Source organism: Bubalus bubalis, chromosome 9, assembly GCF_019923935.1.
Source record: "Bubalus bubalis isolate 160015118507 breed Murrah chromosome 9, NDDB_SH_1, whole genome shotgun sequence".
In the NCBI taxonomy this organism is placed as follows: Eukaryota; Metazoa; Chordata; class Mammalia; order Artiodactyla; family Bovidae; genus Bubalus; species Bubalus bubalis.
The window spans coordinates 67,870,794-67,894,036 of record NC_059165.1 but is presented as its reverse complement, the minus strand read 5'-3'; the positions used below and the strand labels follow the sequence as shown (position 1 = coordinate 67,894,036).

General features: G+C 55.3%; 2 protein-coding genes across 16 annotated transcripts; both read left to right on the top strand.

Annotated features, from left to right (window-relative positions):
- The first annotated feature begins 3,177 nt into the window (after positions 1-3,177).
- Positions 3,178-9,396, top strand: CDC34 (cell division cycle 34, ubiqiutin conjugating enzyme). Of its 12 annotated transcripts, none has more exons than XM_044947681.2 (7): positions 3,181-3,520; positions 6,159-6,245; positions 6,339-6,436; positions 7,183-7,261; positions 7,596-7,673; positions 8,206-8,322; positions 8,884-9,125. In XM_044947681.2, exons 1-7 carry the CDS (start codon positions 3,344-3,346, stop codon positions 8,950-8,952), a joined length of 705 nt encoding a protein of 234 aa, XP_044803616.1. In that variant the 5' UTR covers positions 3,181-3,343; the 3' UTR covers positions 8,953-9,125. The 12 variants fall into 12 exon arrangements, with proteins under 12 accessions (XP_044803618.1, XP_044803616.1, XP_044803621.1 ...); XM_044947679.2 differs by having other exon boundaries at positions 3,188-3,520; positions 7,127-7,261; positions 8,884-9,396; XM_044947683.2 differs by lacking the exon at positions 6,339-6,436 and having other exon boundaries at positions 3,178-3,520; positions 7,127-7,261.
- A 2,678-nt stretch (positions 9,397-12,074) lies between these two features.
- GZMM (granzyme M) lies at positions 12,075-17,936 on the top strand. Of its 4 annotated transcripts, none has more exons than XM_006052732.4 (5): positions 12,075-12,212; positions 15,600-15,759; positions 16,480-16,615; positions 16,776-17,039; positions 17,438-17,934. In XM_006052732.4, the coding sequence occupies exons 1-5, from the start codon at positions 12,173-12,175 to the stop codon at positions 17,609-17,611; spliced, it is 774 nt and encodes a 257-aa protein (XP_006052794.4). In that variant the 5' UTR covers positions 12,075-12,172; the 3' UTR covers positions 17,612-17,934. The 4 variants fall into 4 exon arrangements, with proteins under 4 accessions (XP_006052794.4, XP_044803624.2, XP_044803625.2 ...); XM_044947689.2 differs by lacking the exon at positions 12,075-12,212 and adding an exon at positions 14,327-14,465 and having other exon boundaries at positions 17,438-17,936; XM_044947690.2 differs by lacking the exon at positions 12,075-12,212 and adding an exon at positions 14,494-14,551 and having other exon boundaries at positions 17,438-17,935.
- The last annotated feature ends 5,307 nt before the right edge of the window (positions 17,937-23,243 follow it).

Sequence of the window (23,243 nt, the reverse complement as noted above, 5' to 3'; positions counted from 1 at the left end):
AGCTCACACTTCAGGGCCAACCTCCAACTCCCCCCGCCCCACCTGGGTCGGGCTGAGGCTGACACCAGCTGGGGTCATGTCCCCTGTCCCGTCCACCTTCCCTCACTGCCTCCCCTGAGTCACCATCACGCCTGGTCTTGGGTCCAGAAGTCCTGGCTTGACCTTTACAGGCATGACCTAGGGAAGGAAGCTGAGCCATCCTGCTTACCTGGCCTCGCAGCAGCGTGGGCGCTGGCCTCCCTGCCTTCCACACTCCACAGGCCCCAGAAGTCTCCTCCTCTCCCCCAGCTTCCCAGGGGAAGGCAGGCGTCCTTGAGCTCTGTTAGGGGCCTCTCCCCTACTCATGCTTCCTCCTCACTTGGCATCTCACTGGGGCTGCAGCTTCAATTACTGCCTGGTCACCAAGGAGTCTCAAATTCACATCTCAAGTCCAGCTCTGCTCTGCTCCAGCCCTGGAGAGCCAACCACCTGCTGGGCATCTCCTCAGGGACATCCCAAGATTATCCCAGGCCTGTCACATCCAGGATGGAGCCTCTGGACAGCTTCCCTGGTCCTGGCGCTCCTCTAGAGTTTGTGGTCTCTGAGGAAGCCTCCCCGCCCAGGACTGGGGCTTGGCCTGGGTGCCTCCCCTGTCCTGTCAGCGGGCCCTTCTCTGCATCATGTTGCTTGCACATTATAGCTTCATCCTGCCTGGTCCTCCCGACCCTGGTCCAGCCCACATCCCCACCAGCCCAGCAGTGCTCCAGGCACCCTGGCCTCAGTGAGTGATTCAGGAAGAGCATGTGACTCCCAGCTGGCCAATGAGACACACAGCCCTGGGACTTTTCCTGCTTAGAAGACCTAGGCCTGGATCCTGGAGCCATCTGGTCACCACATGGCCTGTGAACAAAGTGAGCACTCAGGAAGGCTGGGCAGGGAGACTCCTCAGCATCTATTCTTGCCTCGGTCCCCTCACTGGGCCAGGCACACTGGTCTCCAGCTGGTCTGGCTTGTCCCTGCTTTAGGCCTTTGCACATACTGTTCCTTTTTCTGTGACACTATTCCTCCAGACCCATGTGGCTCACTCCTTTCTGGTCTCTGCTCAAATGCCACTTCTGGAGAGGCGCCTCCCTCAATGATCCCCCTCCAAAATAACCTGTCTGCTCCACTCCTATTGCTAATGCCTCACTCTGCTCTATATTTCTTCATAATAATTACTGCTACCAGAAGTTGCTTAACAATTTGCTTCTGTCCTTTCTTGTCTCCCCAAAAGCAGGGGTTTTTATAAATTTTATTCACTGCTGTACCTGAATATGTCTATGGAAGGCCATGAATTAATCACTTTTCCAGAGGAAGAATCTACACTCACAGAAGCCAGGGTATTCATTTCCTGTGGCTGCAGTAACAAACCACTTGAAAAACAAAACCCCAGAAAAACCCCACAACAACACAAGTTCATTATCTCACAGTTCTGGAAGGTTTAGCATTTGAGGATCATTTCCAAGTTTATGGCAGAACCTAGATTTGAATACAGGGCTCTTCTATGGCATGTGATGGAAGGCTCAACTCAAACTGGCTTAACAAAAAAAGAAATAATTTAATTACTTGCATTACTGCAAGGGGAGGTCAGGCATGGCTGGATCCAGAGCACAAACAGGATCATCAGCACGTTCCCATCAGGCAGCTCAGCCTTCCTGAGGGCCAATTTTTTTCACAGGCCTCGTGGTGATGAGATGGTCCTTTAGCTGCAGGCCCAAGTTCTCCCAGCTCAGCCATACCAGCATCGTGTCCCCAAAAAAGACCAAGTCACATGCTGTCCCCAAATGAACCACTCCAGCCAGGGGCCCTAGGACATTGGTTGGATGACCCAGCTCTGCAGCCAGGGCTAGGGGTCAGTCCAATTCAAATCTTGCAGGCTAAAAATGGGCACTTCCACAGGAAAATGGAGGTGCTATGGCTGGAAAACAGGCAAGTAGAAACCCCAGATGGCCACCACCCCAGGATGTTTCAGAGTCCAAGGTGTGGGCTTTCCTGGAGCGACACAGCCTCATGTGGGGGGGACTGGCTGGAGGGTCCATAAACCTGGCACCTCCCTTTACCCTTTACATTTTCCAGCTGAGACCCCACCCACCCCAAAACTCCTGTGATGTGGGGTGTATGTTGGCAAACTTCTCTGGAAGAATTATAATTCATTCTAATTACTGCTGATCAACAAATTGGTGCATGCCAATGCTATGATGTTGATGCTATGGGCAGAGAAGGAGGAACAGAGAACACTTAGAACACTAGACAAAGCAGGGTGTGCAGCCCGGTTTATAGATGAGGGTCCCCTCCAGGTCCCACAGGGTGCAGGGCAGAGCCCTCTGTACTGATGAAGCTGCTATTCTGCCCAGGGTTCTCAGAGTCCTCCATTCGTCCCCACAGATGACATTTTGTTTTCCTCCCCCAGACAGGTCTACCTACATGTCCTCAGTGGTGACCGGCCCAGGGCCAGATGTCAGAGCACCTGGGAGAAGGAAGAGGCTCAGCCCTGCCCCAGGTGTTGGTGCAGCTGTTGGCAGCCCGGGTCCCCCGCCACGAGGCCACCACAGGCCACGGGTGCCAAGCCCACCTTCATGGCGAGCTGTCACCTGCGGACGTGCCGGGATGGAGGCCACGCCCTACCCCTACACTCCCATCCAGATCTGAGTGGGCGTCCGGGGCCAGGGAATAGCTAGAATCAGGACTCTGGTCTGGGGTTCCGGTGGGATGGGTGCCGAGTCAAGGCTGCAGAAGGTGCGCCGAGTGGGGAGAGGGCTGCGAGCGACAGAACCCTCCCCGCTCGAGCGTCTGGGGCGGCCGGACCGGGTCCTGGGTGGGGAAACTGAGGCTCGCGCCTGCACCGCCCCGGCCCCGCCCCGCGCCGGGACGTCACAAAAAGGCCCCAAAAGCGCGGCGGGCCGGGCAGAGCGGCGCAGCGCTGCCCTGCCCGCGGCCCCACGCACAGGCGTCCGGGGAGCTAGTCCGAGCCGGGGCAGCGGCGGCCTTCCAGGGGGTCGGAAGCGCCAAAGCGCCTGCGCGCGCGGCCCCCGGCTCCCGGCGGCGCGCTCGGCGGCCGGGGGAGGGGTCGCTTCCCGGCGTGCCCCGCGGGCGGGCGCGCAGGCGCGATCGGGGCGGGCGGCGCGCAGGCGCACTCGGCGGGGGCGGGGCGCGGCAGCGGAGGCAAGCACCGGGCGGCGGCGTAGAGCGAGTGGAGCGCCCGGGGGTTCCGGGCGGCGGCGGCGGAGGCGGCGGCGCAGAGGAGGAAGCCGGCCCCGGCCCGTCCCGCGGCCCCGCGGCTCCACGGCCCCACGCGCCCCCGGCCCCGGGCCCTTCCGCCGCCGCCATGGCCCGGCCGCTGGTGCCCAGCTCGCAGAAGGCGTTGTTGCTGGAGCTCAAGGGGCTGCAAGAGGAGCCGGTGGAGGGCTTCCGGGTGACCCTGGTGGACGAGGGCGACCTGTACAACTGGGAGGTGGCCATCTTCGGACCCCCCAACACCTACTACGAGGGCGGCTACTTCAAGGTGAGCGGCGGGGTGGGAGGGGCGGCGACCCCTTCTACAGCTCTTCGGGGCCCCTCCCCCACCTCTCTCCCCTCCCCACTCCCCTGGCAGGGCCCACTCCCACTGTCTCTGCTCCTCGTGGGGTTCCTTTCTTCCTCCTCCTTCTCGCGGGGCCCCCTCCCCTTGCTCCTCTGCCTGGTCTCCTCTGGCGTGCTGAGGGCCCTCGGTCACCCCCTCTTCCTCTCCGGCCCCAAGAGTCCCTGAGAAGCGCCAGGTCCCCTAAGGCCACTTCAAGCCTCCAGTGGGGAGACCCGGGACCATCTCTTTGGGTGCATGGCCTTTGCTTCCCCCAGGCCCTGGTGCCCGCCCCCCTCCTCCCGCCTGTACTTGCTGCCCAGAGCAGACAAAGAGGCCTTCCCAGGACCGGCCAGCACTGTTGTGAAGAACCCTGGCCTTGGGAAAGGGAAGGGAGGCCCGCTGCCTGGGGGCTGGCTCGGCCGCTTGCTCGGATTCCAACAAAGGCCTGGATGGGCTTGGCGGCCAGGATTGGCTTGGAAAGCGGCCACCCTGGCCAGTAGCAGTGGGCCAGGTCCTCTGGGCTTGACCATGATCTTTACATAACCTGTTCCGTTCGATCCTCGTGCCTACATTTTGTCCTGTTGCTGGGAGCCACACTGCAGAACCCACACAGGCCCGGCCTCAGAAGCTCTGGCTCCTCTGTGGCCTAGCTGGCGTTTCTCCTGTCCTGCTGATCAAGCAGCTTCTTGGGCCTGAATTGCCTGCTCTGGGCCGCTCCTAGGCCCTCTGTGGTGATTGAGTTCTGAGCAGTTCCCTGTTAATAGCCATTGTTGGGAGCAGTGAGGCATGGGCTGTCCCTGGGATTGGCTGTGTCTCAGTCCAGTGTGGACTGGAACTCAGGCCAAAACCTGGACAGGCTGTGAGTCCAGATGTGGCCTTGGGAGGATATCTCCCAGATCAAAGGACTTTGCTCCTTAAGCAAGGGGGATAAGGCAGGGGGTTGCCTTGCGAGGGAGGTGGGTCCTGGACTCACCGCTGGAACACAGTCACTGCCTGCCAAGGTCCCAGTGGGCCTGGCTGGGAGGCCTGGGCGGGAGCGGGGCAGGCTGGTGCTGCCCTGGCAGATGTCTGTGTTTGCACTCTTGGCTAGCATTTTAGCCAAGCCTGCTGTTGGCCTTAAGGGAGCAAGCTGAACTACTGGGGTGATCCCTGGTTGAGGTTCTCTGGTTGCCGGAGTTGGATGGGGGATTGCAAGTCGACAGCCCTAGGCTGAGATCTGATCTGGAGTCCATCTTCTCCACACAGGGCCTGCGTTTGGGGCTGATCACCAAATGGTTTGACCAGCCCCCCTCCCACAAGCCCCTTTTGTCTGCTTCTGGGAGCAGCTAACTGTGAGGATCAGAGCCCCGCTCAGAGCAGAAATAGGGAGTCCTACCTAAGGCCAGGCCAGGACTCTGGCCTGAAAAGAACGAATCTGGGTTCCTGGCTGTTGCCTACTGTTTGCAAGGGATTGTGGGTAGGGCCTCCCAGGCAGTTTTGGTATAAGCCTGGTTTTCTAGAGAAGGATGGCTTGGAGAGGGGACACACCTGATCCCCTCTGCTGTAGGCTAGCCTTAAGGAAGGCAGCAAGGGACCCATGGTGGTTCTGCCACCCTTGGATCCTCCTGTCACACTGTGGTTGGGTGCTCAGTGGGGTGAGGACATGGGTGCTAGAAGTGCCTGGGGGTCACCATGGTTTCCCAGTGCCTCCCTCTCAGCCGCCCAGCCTCACCCATTCCCCCTTATGAGCTGCAGGCGCCCCAGGAAGCGTGTGCTGTACTGAGGGGTGCCCCAGAGACCGGGTCGGGGAGCCCCTCCACAGCTGCATGCTGTGTGCCCCTGGGCATGTTACTTTCCACCAAGCCTCAGTTGACACAGTGGTGAAGGCACCTCTGGGACCTGGTGGGTGCCTGGGGCAGAAGAGGCCTCAGCTGGGCTTGGGCTATCACTTAGAAACCCAGCCCTGGGCTTGTAGGAGACGATGGGGCAGGGTCTGAGACCTGAGTTCAGAGTTGGCTCACTCCAGAACAGAGAGCCTCCCCCTTGACCCCAGTGTCTCCTATCCTAGAGGGTGATTCTCCAATGATAGGAGGAGAGGGGACATAGCAGAGGTGCCCCATGGGGCCCTGAGAGCCTGAAGCACCGACAGGGTCCCTGGACTGGGGCATAAACAGGCTGAGTCGGGGACACAGGGGCCCTCCCCCAGGGGCCCTCCTCTGTCTTCCCATGACCTTCCCGGCTACCTTCTGACACCCCAGGGCTGGCACCTGCAGGCAGAGGGCCCGGCGCTGACTCATCTCCACCCCCAGTGCCTGCCTAGTGAACACGCATCTATTTTAATCCTCCCCACGAGCTGGAGACTGAGGCTGGGTGCCCAGCATGGTGCTCAGGTAGCCAGCCCCGGGCTCTGGTCCCACCACAGGCCTTGGAGCTGCTCCCCAGGGCTGCCCACACCTGGCAACAAGGCAGGAACCAGGGTCGGCTTGGCTCAGGTGACTCCATGAACACCCCAGGCCCGTGAGGGGCGCCAGAGGCAGGCGGGTCCCAGGCCAACCGCTGTGGGTGGCCTGACTCACTGAGCCCCCTGCTCTCCCCGCACCAGGCACGCCTGAAGTTCCCCATCGACTACCCTTACTCCCCTCCCGCCTTTCGGTTCCTGACCAAGATGTGGCACCCCAACATCTACGAGGTGAGCATGCCCTTGGGCCCTGTGAGGGTAGGGGGGCATGGGGACAGGAGCCATGTGGGTGCTGACCCTTCCCTGCCCCCCCATATCTCACAGACTGGGGACGTTTGCATCTCTATTCTCCACCCTCCGGTGGATGACCCCCAGAGCGGGGAGCTGCCCTCGGAGCGGTGGAACCCCACGCAGAATGTCAGGTGAGGGCATCAGACAGGCCCGCCCTGGGGGTGTGGACACGGGTCGAGCGCAACTTCCTGTCCTTGCACACACACGCCCTGTCTCTGCCAGCCTTTCCCCCATCTTTTGCCACCCACTACCCCACCCACCTTTGGTAAAATCCTCAGGGAATCCTGGACTTCCCTTGTGGCTCAGCTGGTAAAGAATCCGCCTGCAGTGCGGGAGACCTGGGTTCAGTCCCTGGGTTGGAAAGATCCCCTGGGGACCGGAAAGGCTACCCACTCCAGTATTCTGATCTGGAGAATTCCATGGACTGTATAGTCCATGGGTTGTGAAGAGTCAGACACGGCGACTTTCACTTTTCGGGGAATCCTGTCTGCCTACCCCAGGGGTCCCCCCTCCTTCCTTGAGCCCCAGAGAACACAGTCCCCTTTGTCCTGGGGGCTACGCTCACCCTGCCTTACACCCAGTGCCCTTCATCCAGCCCAGGTGTGAGCATGGGTGGCCTGGGGAAACCATTCTGCAGGGGGAACACCCTGGGGAGGGGACAGGCCTGCTTCACCTGAGCAAAGGTGGTCCTGGCCTTGGCTGCCCACCCCACGTCCTATCCCAGGAGCTAGGCATGTGGCAGAGGATGAGGGTCAGGGTGGGAGGCTGCCAGGCAGTGCTCTGGGCCGTGGATTCCCCCACGCCGACTCCTGCTCCTCCAGGACCATCCTCCTGAGTGTCATCTCCCTCCTCAACGAACCCAACACCTTCTCGCCAGCCAACGTGGACGCCTCTGTGATGTACAGGAAGTGGAAAGAGAGCAAAGGCAAGGACCGCGAGTACACGGACATCATCCGGTGAGCGGCCCAGGGGTCTGGGCCCTCCTCCTCCTGCCAGAAAGGCCAGGATTTTTCTCTCATGAAGCGTGTGGTGCACGTATGTACCGTCACATGTGGACGTGCTGTGTGTGTTGGGGGGCATGTGTGTGTGTGTCATGTGTGTGGTGTGAGGGCATGTACCTCACACGGAGTTAACACACCCTGCTGTCTGCCAGGATTCAGCAGGGTCTTGCCACCTTCCCTTGTTTTGTAACTAGAAGGGCAGCGATTCCCGGCCCTGCCCTGCCCTGTGTGAAGACCCTGCACACTGGGGCGTGATCATGTGCGCTTGGCCCTTGGCTTTTCCCCACAGGTCTCCTCAGGGAGTGGGTTCTCCATGTGTGACCAGGCCCATGCTGTGCAAGGTGGTCTGTTTTCTCACCTCACGAAAGTGAGTCTCGCTGGCACTGCAGTTCTGAGACTTAAAATCATTTTCTAAAGGCAGCAAAGCCGGGTGGGATCAGCATGTTTAGGAAAGGTCTTCATTTAAGGAAAGTCATTTTTTCCTGGCTATGAAAGCAGTGCATCTGTCAGGAGTTGGCCAGGGGAGCGCTCTCATTACCCTGGCCTCCTGTTCTCTCCCCTGTGAGCAGGGTACATGACCTGGCGGGAGAGTCTATACAAAATTCCCCTGAGTGCCGGCCGTGCCAGCAGCGCCCCTGGGCCTGCACATTCCACCCGGTTGTGTCTGCTGTGTCCTGTGAGCTGGTCTGTGATCACTGCTCTTCCTCACTTGTTCTCCTGGGACTTGTGACTTATGTCACGACAAACTTAACTCTTCCATAAGTCTCTTCTGAGGAGGTTTTTGGTCTGTTCTTTGTGTCTTAGAAAAGCAAGTAGGTCAGACACGTGTTTCCATGACGACCTAGCCTCTTCCCCACCCCTAGCATTTACCCTGAGAAATGAGTCCTTGTTCTCACCAGCACCCACACTCACCTGCTGTGTCGCTGTGCCTGCGGAGCTGTAGAGACCCGTGCCTGTGGGCCAGCCTCGCGACCTCACGGCGAGAGCTCGAGAGAGCCCAGCGGCACCGTCGGAAGGTGGGACCCCAGGGACAGCAGGTGCAGTCAGAGCCCCAGTGGGGAAGCACATGCAGAAGACGTGATGCCACTGATGGCAAGATACTCAAGTGAAGAGAGGGGAGGACTTGGGACCCGGCCTGGCGGCAGTGTGCTGAGCATCTGCCGGGGGCACCGCCCTGTGGCCGGCCTTCCCCTGCGGTGCTGAGCCCCCGCCTACAGAGCCGGCCCAGCACCCTGGCTGCTCCCACTTCACCCAGCCTTTTCCTCAGCAGCTGGGATCTGTGTTTCTCTTCCTGATGAGCGGACACCTTCCTGGTTCAGAGCCCACGCTCCACCTCTTCCTCAGCCCATGGTCACCCCATTCTGTGCACATGTGTGTGCGTGTGCACCTGTGTGTGAGCAGAAACCCCTGGGTTTCTGGGGCACACATGGGCTGTTCCCTGAGGGATCTGGCTCCGTCTGCTCTGGGCGCCCCCTGGTGTTGGTGTCACCCCTGGGTGCCCTGCACTGTTCCACAGGAGCGCCTGCGCGGGTCTGGGGCCACCGGCCATAGCAAGGCTGATCTGTGTCTCTCCGCAGGAAGCAGGTCCTGGGGACCAAGGTGGATGCAGAGCGGGATGGCGTGAAGGTACCCACCACACTGGCTGAGTACTGTGTGAAGACCAAGGCCCCAGTGCCGGACGAGGGCTCCGACCTCTTCTATGACGACTACTACGAGGATGGCGAGGCTGAGGCCGACAGCTGCTTCGGGGACGATGAGGATGATTCAGGCACCGAAGAGTCCTGACACTACATCCCTGCGAATAAACTTACAAATTTTACCTCAGCTGCCCGACTGTCTGCCGCCGCCACTACCTCCGGGCGCCGCGTGGCCCGGCGCCGTCCACCCCATCTCCGCCTCCAGGGAGGCCGCCGGGCTCGCGTCCCTGGGCACCGCGTGGGCCAGACGCTGCTCAAGGACTCTAGCCTGCCTGCCCCACCTGCAGGTCAGAGACTCAGGGTCCCGGCTTGTGAGTGGACGGATTGACTTGGGGTCACCTCTTCTCTCTGCTTTGGTTTGTTTGGAATTTAAATAAAGCAACTTTATGAGAAGCCCGAGGACCAACCTCTCCTTGGCCCCGAGGTCGGTGGGACCCAGGCAAGGGCACAGGCTCCAGTGACGGGCATGTGATCCACAATGGGAGACTTCAGCCACCCCTCTGAGCCTGGAAGCTCCTGGGGCCTCCTGTTGGGTCGTCTGCTTGGGGGGGAGGGGCCACAGGGACCTGGGCTCTGGGCAGGAAGGGCCCCAGGGGTACTGAGCCCCAGCTCCTGGGCAGTGTCCCCCATGCTGGTGGTGTCCAGGGCTGTGTGTTCTTTGAACCCAGTAGGCGCCGGCGCCCAGGCCGTAGGAGCCACCAGCCAGTGTGGAGACCCCAGAGCCCGCAGCCAAGGCCTCCAGCCAGGCTTTGTCACTGCCCATTTTGTAAATAAAAGTTTTATTGGAAGAAAGACATACTCATTTCTTCACCCACATTTAGCTACTTTTGAGCTGCAGCTTTAAAGCTTGAGTGATGGTAACACAGCCTCTGTGTCAGAAGTCAGAAACACTTCCTGGTCATTTATAGGCGCGTCTGCAACCTGCCATAACCCTCAGGCCTGCGGGTCCAGCCCTTCTGCTCATGGGACCCGTTCCCCCTGCCCCTAGGCTGCCCCTAGGCTTTCGCTGCCATGTAATGACGGGCCCAGACTCAGCATTCACCCTGCTTCACACTTGGCTTGTGTAGGTTGGGGGTTCACCCTCCACCACTGAGGTGACCAGAGCCTCGGGGCCTGGAGAATGAGAGCCCAGCGTCAGGACAGGTTCTGCCACCTGAGTGACCCAGCACCGCCCCCTCTGCACAGGACAAGCAGGGGCAGGTATGAGCCCGGAAGCAAAGGGAAGGGACATGGGCTGCCCTCCAGAGAGTGAGGCTTGTGGCCTAGATCCACATGACTGACCAAGGCCTGGGAGTCCTATCCTTCTAACCGGGGTCTCATCTCAGGGTTGGGTCTGCCTTGTGGACTTCAGGTAAACATGTAATGGGATACATGGAATAAATGTTATCCCATGTAATGTCTGGGACTTAATTGTACCAAAAAGTTACTTGTGTATCTGAAACTCAAATATAAGCAGTTGCCCAGTTTTTTTACCTGGTAAATCTGATGAACAACCCCCTCTCCCAGCCCCAGACACTAACGAAACCTGCTTCCTGGAGTCATTAGGATTAAACAAGGTTGGACATAAGAACACACTATAAATACCCATTTCTCTTAAACCTAACTCTGGCCTCACACCCTCCTGTGTGGAAATGGCTCCAGAGCCTTGTGTGCCAGATGCCACTGAAGGAAAGGTGGACAGTAGGCCCCTGCTGCAGAGCCAGTACCGGGATGAGCCTGTCTGCCTCTGTGACCCATTTTTCAGCCAAGTCATATTTATTTATCACGACCCTTTCAGTATCACAGGAGAGGAAAACCCAATTCACACTGACTCAAGTGTGACCTCCATGACTGGCAGGCAGGGGTTTCAGGCACAGCACTGGCTCCAGCCCAGACTCGTGTCTCTCCCCAACCTGTGGTCAGAAGAAGAGCAGCTCCAAAAACGTCCATTCCCCGACCCCCGGCATCTGTGTCTCTAGACTGGAAGGGCAGGAAATGATTCTCTGGAGCCCCAGAGGAACTCACATGTGGATGTTTGCCCCATGAGAGAGGAAATGCATGTGGTTTCAGGCACTGAGCATGTGGTCAGCTTCCTCATTTTCAGGCAGAAGCCTCTCACCCTGGTCCCACCAGGGTGATACCAGGCTGGTATCTTTCCAAGTCCAGCAGCGTGAAGGCTGTTTCTGGAAAGTTCCAGAAGAAACATGGGTCCTCGTCTTCACTGAGCTGGTGCAGGGTTTAGATTGGTCCTCTGCCCACAACCAATCTCTATGGCCAGAGGGTATAGGGAGTGCTCTGATTGGCTGGTCTGGGTCCCATGGTGTTGAGGGCTGCAAGGAGAAGGGTGAACTGAAGGAGGGAGGACCCAGATGAGCCTGGCTAGGACCCTTAGACTTGCAGGAGCCCCAGGGTGCTCATAATAAATGAATGTTCATACCATCTTTATTCATAACAGCCAAAATCTAAAAGACCCCAGATATCCATGGACAGATGGAGGGATAAACACACAGATGATGGATAAATACAATGTGGTCCCTCCACAAGCTTGAATATTATTCTGCCTTTAAAGAAAGATTCTGACACCTGCTACACCATGTATGAACCTTGAGAACATAATACTCAGAGAAACCAGATCCAGAAGGACACACACTGATTCCACTCACAGGAGGTCCCTAGAGGAGTCAGATCCAGAGACAGGAAGTATTTGGTGGGGCCACGGGCTGGGGGTGGGGCTGGGGAGTCAGTGTTTCATGAGGACAGAGCTTCAGTTTGAGAAGATGACGTTCTGGAGATGATGGTGAGGGTGATCCCAAGACAATGTGAATGTACCTAATGCCATGAGCTGTGCATTTAAATACAGTTAGGATGCTGCATTTATGGTGTGTGTATTTTGCCACAATGAGACAACAGGGCAAGGAAATGATCGAGCTGAAACCACACACCACCACGAGTGAGCTGGGAGGTGGAACATGACGGGATAATAGATGCTCAGTAGGGATTCCTGTAAATTTTTCAGATGTGATCATGGTGACAGGGTTTTGTCTCCAAAGAGTGCATATCTTTCAGAAACACCTGGGGTTGATGTGGAATCATCCAGAGCTGTGAATGTCACCTCCCTCCCCCACAGGAAGGGTGGGTGTGAACTGTGCTTGTGCTCGGGCCCAGAACCGTGGAGGCCCCCGGATCCAAGATGCTGCTACTGCTGGTGGTCCTGGAAGCCCTGTGGGCAGGTGAGCGAGGTGGGGACACTGAGGCCGGAGCTGCGGCACCCGCGGCCCATGGCGAGGGGCAGGGCAGGGGGGTGAAGAAACAGACTGGATACAATTTCCCTGTCCCCAGACAGGACTCACTGAAAAAACATCAGCGGCTCCCAGAGCACTAGATGGCTGTCCATGAAACAGCTTCGAAAAGAGCTTGTGGGGAAAGCAAAGAGCAAAGGGCGGAGGACGCCAGCCGTCCTGAGGGTTTCTCTTCTGAGCCCGTTCCCCTTCCCCAGATGAAATATTTCTGGAAGGAGGCTCCAGAGCAGGAAGCGGGGCGGCAGGGAGGGAGCTTCACTTTCCTCCAACAATATATTTTTTTTTTAATTTAAAGTGGAGTGGGGGACTTCTCTGGTGGTCCCCCAGTTGGGACTTTAAGCTTCCATTGCAGGGGACATGGGTTTGATCCCTGGTCAGAGACATAAGATCCTGAAAGCTATCACTCAGGATGGCCAAAATTTTTAAATTAAAAAAAAAAGGAATAAATTAGAAGTTTCGAATTAACAGATACATAAAGGGCTTCCCAGGTGGCTCAGCGGTAAAGAATTTGCCTCCCAATGCAGGAGACACAAGAGACGAGGGTTTGATCCTTGAGTCGGGAAGATCCCCCTGAGAAAAACTGGCAATCCACTCCAGTATTCTTGCCTGAGAAATCCCATGGACAGAGGAGGCGCGGGGGCTATATAGTTCATGGGGTCACAAAGAGTCAGACATGACTTAGTGACTAAATAACCACAAGTATATATAAAACATACAGCAAGGTTCTACTGTTTGGCACAGGGAACTATACCTAATATCCTGTAATAACCTAAAATTGAAAAAGAACCTGAAAAAGAATATAAATGTGAGTGTTAGTCGCTCAGTCGTGTCCAGCTCTTCACAACCCGGTAGACTGTAGCCCACCAGGCTCTTCTGTCCATGAGATTCTCCAGGCAAGAATCCTGGAGTGGATTGCCATGCCCTCCTTCAGGGGATCTTCCAGACCCAGGGATGAATATATATATAATATACATGTATATGTATATAAACTGAATAATATATATATATAATATATATATATATATTTGCTATACACCTGAAACTAACACATGGTAAATCAACTATACATCAGTTTTTTAAAAAGTGAAAAAAAAGAAAAAGCAACCATTAAAGAAAAAAAAGGTGTGAAGTGGGTTGCTAACAGTTCGGGGCTTCTTTCTGGGGTGATGGGACTTGCTGTTGGGGAAGGTTTTGGTTTCACAGCTTGGGTGACTGAGGGTCTGTCAGTTTCATCTCCATATGGCTGTCATGACTTCTTCTGAGTGAGGCCTGAGGGTGAGGGCAAGGGTTGGCAGATGTGAGGTTCTTTTCCTTTCTTGAATTAAAAAGAAAAATGTGTTTATTTTGGCTGCACCGAATCTTTGGTGGCACGCAAGATCATCAATCTTTGTTGCAGCAAGCAGGATCTTTAGTTTTGACATGTGAATTCTTAGTTGCTGCATGTGGGATCTAGTTCCCTCACCAGGGACCAAACCCATGCCCCCTGCATTGGAAGTACAGAGTCCTAGCCTCGGAACCACCAGGGAAGCCACCCCATTTTTTTCCTTCTGACTTCTTTCCACTTTTACAGAGAAGTCAGGAGAGTCCTGCGGACAACTTTCCTTTTCTCCTAATCCCTCGGTGGTAAACATTTTGCCTCCATTGCTTTATCATCCCCCCAACCTACCCCCACCCCTTGGTGTGTACACAAAATACAAATATGTGTTTATCATTATTTTCCTGAACCATTTGAGAGTGAGATGTAGATGCACTGCCCCTCACCCCTAAACGCTTTGACATGTATGTGTGTGTGTGCATGTGCATATGTGTGCGTGTGCGTATGTGTGTCCGTGTGCTTATGTGTGTCCGTGTGCTTGTGTGTGTGTGTCCGGGATGGAGGGTGGGTTATGTGTGTGTGCTGGGAACAGGCCATCCTTTCACAGGATGGATTCTCAGCATCCTTCCCCTCAGCTCACCTACAGACCTCATTCCAGTTGTCCACACGGTGTCCTCAGTGAGCAGGTCTAGTCGTCCTGCTGTTCTCGGTCCCCTGTGCTCCGGTAGCATCTCCATCTCCCCCAAGTCCTCCGACCGCCGCCCTGGGCTGCGTCCCCAGGCTGGGCTCGGATGATGCATTTTCCGGAGGAACCACGGAGGGGCGCTGTATTCTCCCGTTCATGGTGGATCCCACCAGGCCTCTCCAGGGTGAGGTCGCGCATGTGCGCCTGGTTGTTGTCTTGAGCGGCGGCCGTGGGGCTCTGGTGGAGCTGGATTCGCAGCATGTGGGACAGGTGCAGGCTGTTTGCTCCCCAGCAGCACCCAGGAAGTTCAGAGAAGGAAACCACAACCCCACGAGCGAGGTAGCCTTCACAAGATCGCCCCGCTAGGAGGGACGGAGCTGGAATTTCAGCCCCAGCTGGCTACCTCCCCAGATTGTATACACTTGTTCATAAATGGCATCTGGGAGCATGAGATGCCGACTGGGTGGGATGGTGGGCATCCCACCATGCTGGCCTGGCTGGATTGTTATCCAGCCAGGTTCACTGTGATCAACTGGTAACCCAGGAGGATAGGGGTTCCCACCAACCACCCATCATCCTTTCTCCCTTCCTTCTTTCCTTTCTTCCATTCGATGCATCCATCCATCCATCTGTTATCCATCCATCCTCATCCATCATCCATCCATCAACAGCAGGGAGACCGGAGTGCTGGAGGGGGTGAGGGCAAGTGTGAAGGAAGCAGGGTCAGCTGAGGTGTGTCTTGTGGGTCATAAGGAGTTTGGATGTTTAAAGCATGAAGGAGGGACTTCCCTGGTGGCCAAGGAGTTAGGAGTCGTGTTTCCACTGCAGGGGGCATGGGTTTGACCCCTAGCCAGGGAGCTAAGATCCCACATGCCATGCAGCACGGCCAAAATTTTTAAAAACAGATTTTAAAAATTAAAGCATGATGGGGAATCACAGGTAGATTTTTTTAAGCTAATTTACATTAAAATGCTTTTTATCAATCATTTTTAATTCACAATTTTCCAAAAAGTTTCTGGCCACATCCCAAGGAATGTGGGATCCAATCCTTGTCCCCTGCATTGGAAAACTGGTAAGTCCCCATGATTGGCTTTAGAACAATTTTTATGGCAGCTTTATTGAGATGTCATTCACATACTATGCAATTTACCCAGTTAAAGGTACAAGTCAGAGAATTTTAGCACATTTGAAGTTGTGCAACTATCGCCATAGTCTAATTCCAGAACATTCCATCCAGGGCCTTGGAGCTGGAGTCAGAGTGTCAAGGCAGGGGTGGGGCACCCAGTCCTAACCTGGCCTTTTCTCTCCCTCTCCCCAGGAGGCAACACCTTCGAGACCCACATCATCGGGGGTCGAGACGCTGTCCCCCACTCACGCCCATACATGGTCTCGCTGCAGAAGTCGTCTGTCCACCAATGTGGTGGGGTGCTCCTGCGCCAAAATTGGGTGTTGACAGCTGCCCACTGCCTGACCCAGCCGTGAGTGACCCAGCCCCACCCCATCACACCAGATGTCCCCAGACCTATCCTGGTTTCCCCATTCCCACCAGGAGGTGGGTCTGGAGAGATTTAAGTCAACTGTAGTGTTGTGAGGGGGTCCCCTTCCCCTCTGCAGTGGTTGCTGAGGCAATAGTACATCACAGCAACCTTATTTGTGTATGTGACATTAGGCTGCGAGGATTCCTGGGGGCAGCTTATTTGCTATAAAAAAGAACCTTCCAAATGGACAGAGGTGGGTCTCTTGTGACACCCAGGAGTGTGTCTCCCACCTGTGGCCACAGGGACAGAGCTGGCCTATGAGGGTGGCAGGGCCAACACAGAGAGGAACCTGGGTGCATGATGCCGTTGTGAAACCACCAGGTAAACCCATCCCAGAGCTGTCCTACCTCTGGACTGGCCAGTAACAAAGACCGCAGATCAAACCCAGAGAAGTAATCAAAGGGGGTCTGTTTATTCAAGTAACTGAAACATGGAAAAGAGACAGCCTTCAGGCATGGCTGGACAGGAGTCTGGGGTGAGGTGGGAGCAGGGAAGACTTCCTGGAGGAGGCAGGGAGAAGACCAGACTGGGCAGGGGAAGGACTGCAGAAAGAAGCCGGATGAGGGGGTGCAGTACAGTGATTGCCCCTGGGCCAGAGCCTGGGAGGGCTGGGGCTCACACCCAGGCCCTGCCGCCCCCCACAAACCCTGCCGCCCCCAGGACGCAGCAGCTGAGGCTTGTGCTGGGGCTTCATGTGCTGGGAGAGAACAGCCTTACCTACCACATCAGGAAGGTGGTCCGGCACCCCGAATACAAGCCAGTCCCTCATCTGGAGAATGACCTCGCGCTGCTAAAGGTGCTGCCAGTGGGAGGAATGGTAGTTCCAGATCCCCTCCCCCTGGCTCCCCTCCCCTACTGTCCCCTTCCCCAGACTCACCTTCCCACTGCCCCTCCCGCTGTGTTCTCCTCCCCCAGCATCCCCTCACCTACTCACCTGCCTCTTCCTGTCCCTATAGCTGGACGGGAAGGTGAAGCCCAGCAGGACCATCCAGCCCCTGGCGTTGCCCCGAGGGCGCCAGGTGGTGGCCACAGGCACCCGGTGCAGCGTGGCCGGCTGGGGCCTGACCCACCAGCCTGGGAACCTGGCCAGGGTGCTGCAGGAGCTGGACTTGCGTGTGCTGGACACCAGGATGTGCAACAACAGTCGGTTCTGGCATGGCAACATCAGCTCCCACATGATCTGCCTGGCAGCTGACTCCAAGAACCAGGCCCCCTGCAAGGTGCGGGTGCTGGGGGTGGGGGCGCCCAGGTGAGCCTGGCTCCCTCCCTTCCCTGGAGGTCCTGAAGCTGGGAAGGAGCAGGCGCCCACTTCTCAAGTGCAGAAACTGAGGCACAGAGAGACTAAGCAGTTTGCCCATGGTTACACAGTGGGTGGCAGAGCTAGGCTTTGAACTCCAGCACCTAGAAACATCAGGGCATAGACGGAGCATGTGCAAAGGCCCTGGGGCAGGAAGAGGGCACAGAGAGAGTTACCAGGCAAGAAAGTAACTGAGAAGGGACTAAAGGAGGTGGGGGAAGGGGATAGATGGGGGTCTCTGCCCTGGAATCAGCCATCCCCTCCCACTGGATAAGCGGCCCCCTTCATCAGGAGGTGACTGGTGCTCCATTGCCTCCACAGGGGGACTCAGGCGGGCCGGTGGTGTGCAAAAGAGGCCAAGTGGCTGGAATCCTGTCCTTCAGCTCTGAGAGTTGCACCGACATCTTCAAACCCCCCGTGGCTGTCGCTGTGGCCCCCTACATGCCCTGGATCAAGAAGGTCCTCCGCCACAATGGCTCACCTCCCTCACCTTGACCCTCCAGAGGTGGCCCTGATTCTGTGTTCCAAGGGGCATCCTGCAGCAGGGCAGCCAGGGGCCTGGATGTATCAGGGGACCAATACACCATAATAATAAAACTGCTTGAGCCTCCTGCGGGCCTCGGGCCTCGGGTTTGCCACCTACAAAATGGGTTGCACTTTTCAGGCTGCATGGGAGGGCCAGCCGTGGCCAAGGCCTATGGGCACTGGGGGCCAGAAAGGGACATGGAGAAAAGGCCCCCGAATCTCCTTCCTTCTCTTTTTCACTTTGGTTCTGTGTTTAGTGGGCTTCTCTGCTGGCTCAGAATTTGCCTGCAATGTAGGAGACCCGGGTTCCATTCCTGGGCTGGGAAGGTCCCCTGGAGGAGGGCATGATAACCCACTCCAGTATTCTTGCCTGGAGAATCCCATGGACAGAAAAGCCTGGTGGGCTACAATCAGTGGGGTCACAAGAGTCAGTCATGACTTAGCAGCTAAACCATCAACCACCACCGTCTTTCAGTTCAGCCACTCAGTTGTGTCCAACTCTTTGCAACCCCATGGACAGGCTTCCCTGTCCATCACCAACTCCTGGAGCTTGCTCAAACTCATGTCCATCGAGTCAGTGATACCACCCTACCATCTCATCCTCTGTCATCCCCATCTCCTCCTGCCTTCAATCTTTCCTAGCTGCTGCTGCTGCTAAGTCGCTTCAGTCGTGTCTGACTCTGTGTGACCCCATAGACAGCAGCCCACCAGGCTCCGCCATCCCTGGGATTCTCCAGGCAAGAATACTGGAGTGGGTTGCCATTTCCTTCTCCAATGCACAAAAGTGAAAAGTGAAAGTGAAGTCGCTCAGTCGTGTCCAACTCTTAGCGACCCCATGGACTCCAGCCTACCAGGTTCCTCCATCCATGGGATTCTCCAGGCAAGAGTACCGGAGTGGGGTGCCATTGCCTTCTCCCTCTTTCCTAGCATCAGGGTCTTTTGCAATGAGTCAGTTCTTTGCATCAGGTGGCCAAAGTGTCAGAGCTTTAGCTCTGGCATCAGTCCTTCCAATGAATATTCAGGACTGATTTCCTTTAGGATTGACTGCTTTGATCTCCTTGCAGTCCAAGGGACTCTCAAGAGTCTTCTCCAACAGCACAGTTCAAAAGCATCAATACTTCAGCACTCAGCTTCCTTTATGGTCCAACTCTCACATCCATACATGACTACTGGAAAAACCACAGCTTTGACTATACGGACGTTTGTCAGCGAAGTAATGTCTCTGCTTTTGAATAGGCTGTCTAGGTTGGTCATAGCTTTTCTTCCAAGGAGCAAGCATCTTTTAATTTCATGACTGCAGTCACCATCTGCAGTGATTTTGGAGCCCAAGAAAATAGTCTGTCACTGTTTCCATTGTTTCCCCATCTATCTGCCAGGAAGTGATGGGACCGGATGCCATGATCTTAGTTTGTCTTTATTGAGATATAATTCACATGCCATGCAATTCACCCTTTTAAACAATGTGTAATTCAGGGGTTTTCAGTGCATTCCCAGGGTTGTGCAACCAGCACCTCTATCTAGTTCCAGAACTTTCCAGCACCCCAAAAGCAACACCACCTCCTTCCCAGCCCCTGACAACCAGGAATCCACTCTCTGTGTCTGTGGATCGGTCTGTTCTGGACATTTCCCATCAGTGGAATCACACCCTGCATGTCCTTCTGTGTCTGCTTCTCTCACTGAGCTCGTGTTCTCAGGGTCCCTCCACGTGGTAGCGAATGTCAGGGCTTCTCTCCTCTTCAGAGCTGAGGGATGCCCCATGTGTGGAGGGACACGTGTGTGTATGTCTGCTCACCTGTCCATGGACACCTAGCTTGTTTCCACCATGGCTGCTGTGGCCACGGGTGCAAAGGCATGTGTGGATGTGTTTTTAGTTCTCCTGAGTGTGCTCTGATGAGGCAGAGAGAAATTGCTGGACCGTGTGGTGATGGACTCTGTGTGGAACAGTGTGAGAAAACTGATATTTTCTGGTAGAATCTTCTGCTTTTATTATGAAAACGCTCAAACAGCCACACTGAAATAACCGCATACCAGACACCTAGGTGCCTGCCCCCCCAGCCCCCCACCCCTACCCCTACCCCACTCCCACCATGCGGGTTCTCCCAGGAGTAGTTAAAGTGCTTGCTTCTTCCTCCACTGTCCGTCTGTCCATCTGTCCATTTGGCTTTGTTGCTGGTGCATCTCATGTAGGTGGCAGCCTCCCCAAGGAGCCCCCAGACTGCCCTGGGGGGCCAAGGCTGGGTCGCAGGACTTACTCAGGCCCATCTCTCCCTCCCTCCCTCCCACACAGGGAAATGCACAAATCTCGATCAAGGGTTTGCTGCTCTGACAGCAAGACATGCACATGAGCAACCCAAGCCCTGTGGAATCCGCACCACCGACCCCAGAAGATCCCTCACTTCTTGCAGGCTTGTCTCGCATTGAGATTTTGTGTAGCTATTACTGCATATGGGCAGGAAGTTAAAGGGACAAAAGGCCGCTCAGGAGAGAAAATCATCTCTCCTCCTCCATTGAAACATTTTTCCCAGGAAGCAACGGTCTCTGGCGGCGTCTTCCGTGCTCATCCAAGGGTGTTCTGAGCAAGAAAGGCCAGTGGTCAGGCAGCCCAGAAGGTGATTTTGCCCATCAGAAGGCAATGGCTTTTCTCTTCTGGTGATGCGGCAGAATTTCCTGTCTTCTGAGCACTGTGAGTTCCAGGCCTCCTGCAAGGTGGTAAGATGCTTTGGGAAACGCTTATGTCTTTATTTCAGAGCCAGAGAAAAGGAAGGACAGAAAGGAGAAGGAGTCTACTCAACTCTTCTTTCTTTTTTAAATTGCTAAAGGTTCTTTTATCTGTCTTTTTTTGGGGGGGGTGGGGGCACGCCATGCAGCATGCAGGATTTCAGTTCTCCCATCAGGGATCAAACCCGTGTCCCCTGCATTGGGAGCGCGCAGTCTAGCCACTAGACAACCAGAGAAGTCCCTAGAACAGTTTTATATTTACAGAAAACAATGAACAGAGTACCAAGTCTCCAAGTGTTCCTTCCCCTTCAGTTGATGAGATTCTTATTATGATGTGCCTGGTGCTCTGTCGTGTCTGACTCTTTATGACCCCATGGACTGTAGCCCACCAGGTTCCTCCATCCATGGAATTTCCCAGGCAAGAATACTGGAGTGGGTTACCATTTTCTCCTCCAGGGGATCTTCCCAATCCAGGTGTTAGGGGAAGCACACTGATTGAAACTGCGCAGCCTGGCCAGGCACCATAGTAACCATTTGCCTCTGAGTTGTTTTACAACAGGATGTCCTGGTAAGGAACATGGAACTAATAAGCCTCCACCAACCAGAAGAGTTTGGGAAAGGTCAAAACGAGACACCACATGCCCAACCACCTCCCAGAATCCTTCTATCTGGCATCCATCTCAGTCAAACAAGACGTGCACCACCAGGAAGGGCTCTGACTCAGAATGATTGGCTAAAGACAACCCGGAAAATAATCCCATCACCATAAAACCCGAGACTGCAAGCCACATGTCAGAGCTGTTCTCCTGGGTTTCCTTACCCTACTGCTCTCCATTCGGGTGCCCTTTCCCAATAAAACCTCTTGCTTTGTCAGCACATGTGTCTCCTCGGACAATTCATTTCCAAGTGCTAGATAAGAATCCAGTTTCGGGCCCTGGAAGGGGTCCCCCTTCCTGCAACACAGGGATCAGATCAAACTCATGTCTCCTGCATTGGCAAGCAGATTCTTTACAATCTGAGCCACCAGGGAAGCTGTCACAATTAATGAACTAATCTTGATATGTTATTATCAACCGAAGCCCATATTCACCTCTCCTTGGGTTCCCTGACATCCTCTCGGCGCCAGGACTTTTCAGGGTCCCCTGTGATGTTCAGGCCTCTCTGGGATCCCCCTGGGCTGTGCCTCTTTCAATGGCAGTCGGGGGTGGGGGCACAGGTCAGGGGTTTTGGAGAGCATCGCTCCACGGAGCTGTTTTTTCTCTGATGTTTCTCTCAGGACTGGATAACCCAACCCAAGATTGATGGGTCTGCAGGGGCAAGTGCCTTGTTAACCTTTAACTGTTTATGGAGGTGTCACCTATATACAGAACGCACCCAGGTCACAAGAGCTGGTGATTTTCCACAAACCAAACTGCTGAATCCTGTCCTGGCACACGGCTCCTAAAACCCTCCTAATGAGCCTCTTTCAACCACCTGAGTTCACATCCAGGAGGGACCAGGCTAGAAGCCCTTTGTACCTAAAACTCTGGGACAAAGGGTTCCCTTTTCTCCACACCCTCTCCAGCATTTGTAATTCTTAGACGTTTTAACAATGGTCATTCTGACTGGTGTGAGGTGATATTTCACTGTAGTTTTGATTTACATTTCTCTGATAATTAGTAATGTTGAGCATCTTTTCATGTACCTATTGGCCATCTGTCTGTCTTTTTTGGAGAAATGTCTGTTTAGGTCTTCTTGTTTTTTTGATTAGGTTTTTTGTTTGTTTGTTTGTTTGTTTTTTTTTGATACTGAGCTTCATGAGCTGTTTGCATATTTTGGAGATTAATAGCTGGGGGTCACTTCATCTGCAAATATTTTCTCCCATCCTGTGGGCTGTCTTTTTGTTTTGTTGGTAGTTTCCTTTGCTGTGCAAAAGCTTTTAAGTTTAATTAGGTTCCATTTGTTTGCTGTAACAAATTGGTCAGACCCAGGGAGAGGGGTGGCAGGAACCATGACACACAGCTAGTTGGACGGTAAGAAGTTTAGGGGTCACAGAGGACTCGGGACTGGTATGAGAAGGGGACAGGGTTGTGGACTGAGCCCTTAAGCTGTGGGTTCTGCACTGACTCCAGGCAGAGAGGGTCAGAACTGAATTAAAACTGCATGATGGTGTCCTCTGGGCATTGGAGGATCCCTGGGTGCTTGACAAATACCCCAGGCAAACAAAACACCCCTGTACTCAGTGCCCAGGTCGACACAACAGGATCCCCCAAGCCCCCACCCCAGAAAGGTTCCTACCTCCGGGTTCCCATTCCTGAGGTGGGTCCTGTCTGCTGTACCCCCCAAGGTTTCTGGGCTGTGTCTAGTCCTCCCCTCAACACTGAGTGTGGCAGTGCTCCCACCTGGCCAAGTGTGGGGCAGAGGGAGAAGTGGGCCATCCATGCCATTCCATGGGGGTTCCATCATGCACCCCCTCACATCTATTCTCTCCCATAGACCAGGGGGTCTCACTGGGGGTGATTCTGCCCCAGAGACATCTGTGGTCCCCAGGACTTGGAAATCTGGCATTGAGCAGGTGGTGTGGCTCCACACCCTGCAATACCCAGGACATCCCACAGAGGGTGACCCCCCATATCAGCAGTACAGGGTGGGGGAGCCCCAATATGGATGGATGGATGTCGATTGTCTTCAAAGGTTTGGGACTTTGCAAGATGAATGCCATGCTTGCCCACCTGTAGTGGGAGAGGGCCAAGAGCCTGAGCCCATAGGACGCACCAGTCTTTCCTGTGTGCATTCTCTAGCCTGCAGAAAAGCTGAAGCCCCTGCAGAGAATAGCGACATTCCCACCTCCTGGGCCCACACAAATGGCCCTGTGCATGGTCCCTGCCTGTTCTGGATGTTTCCC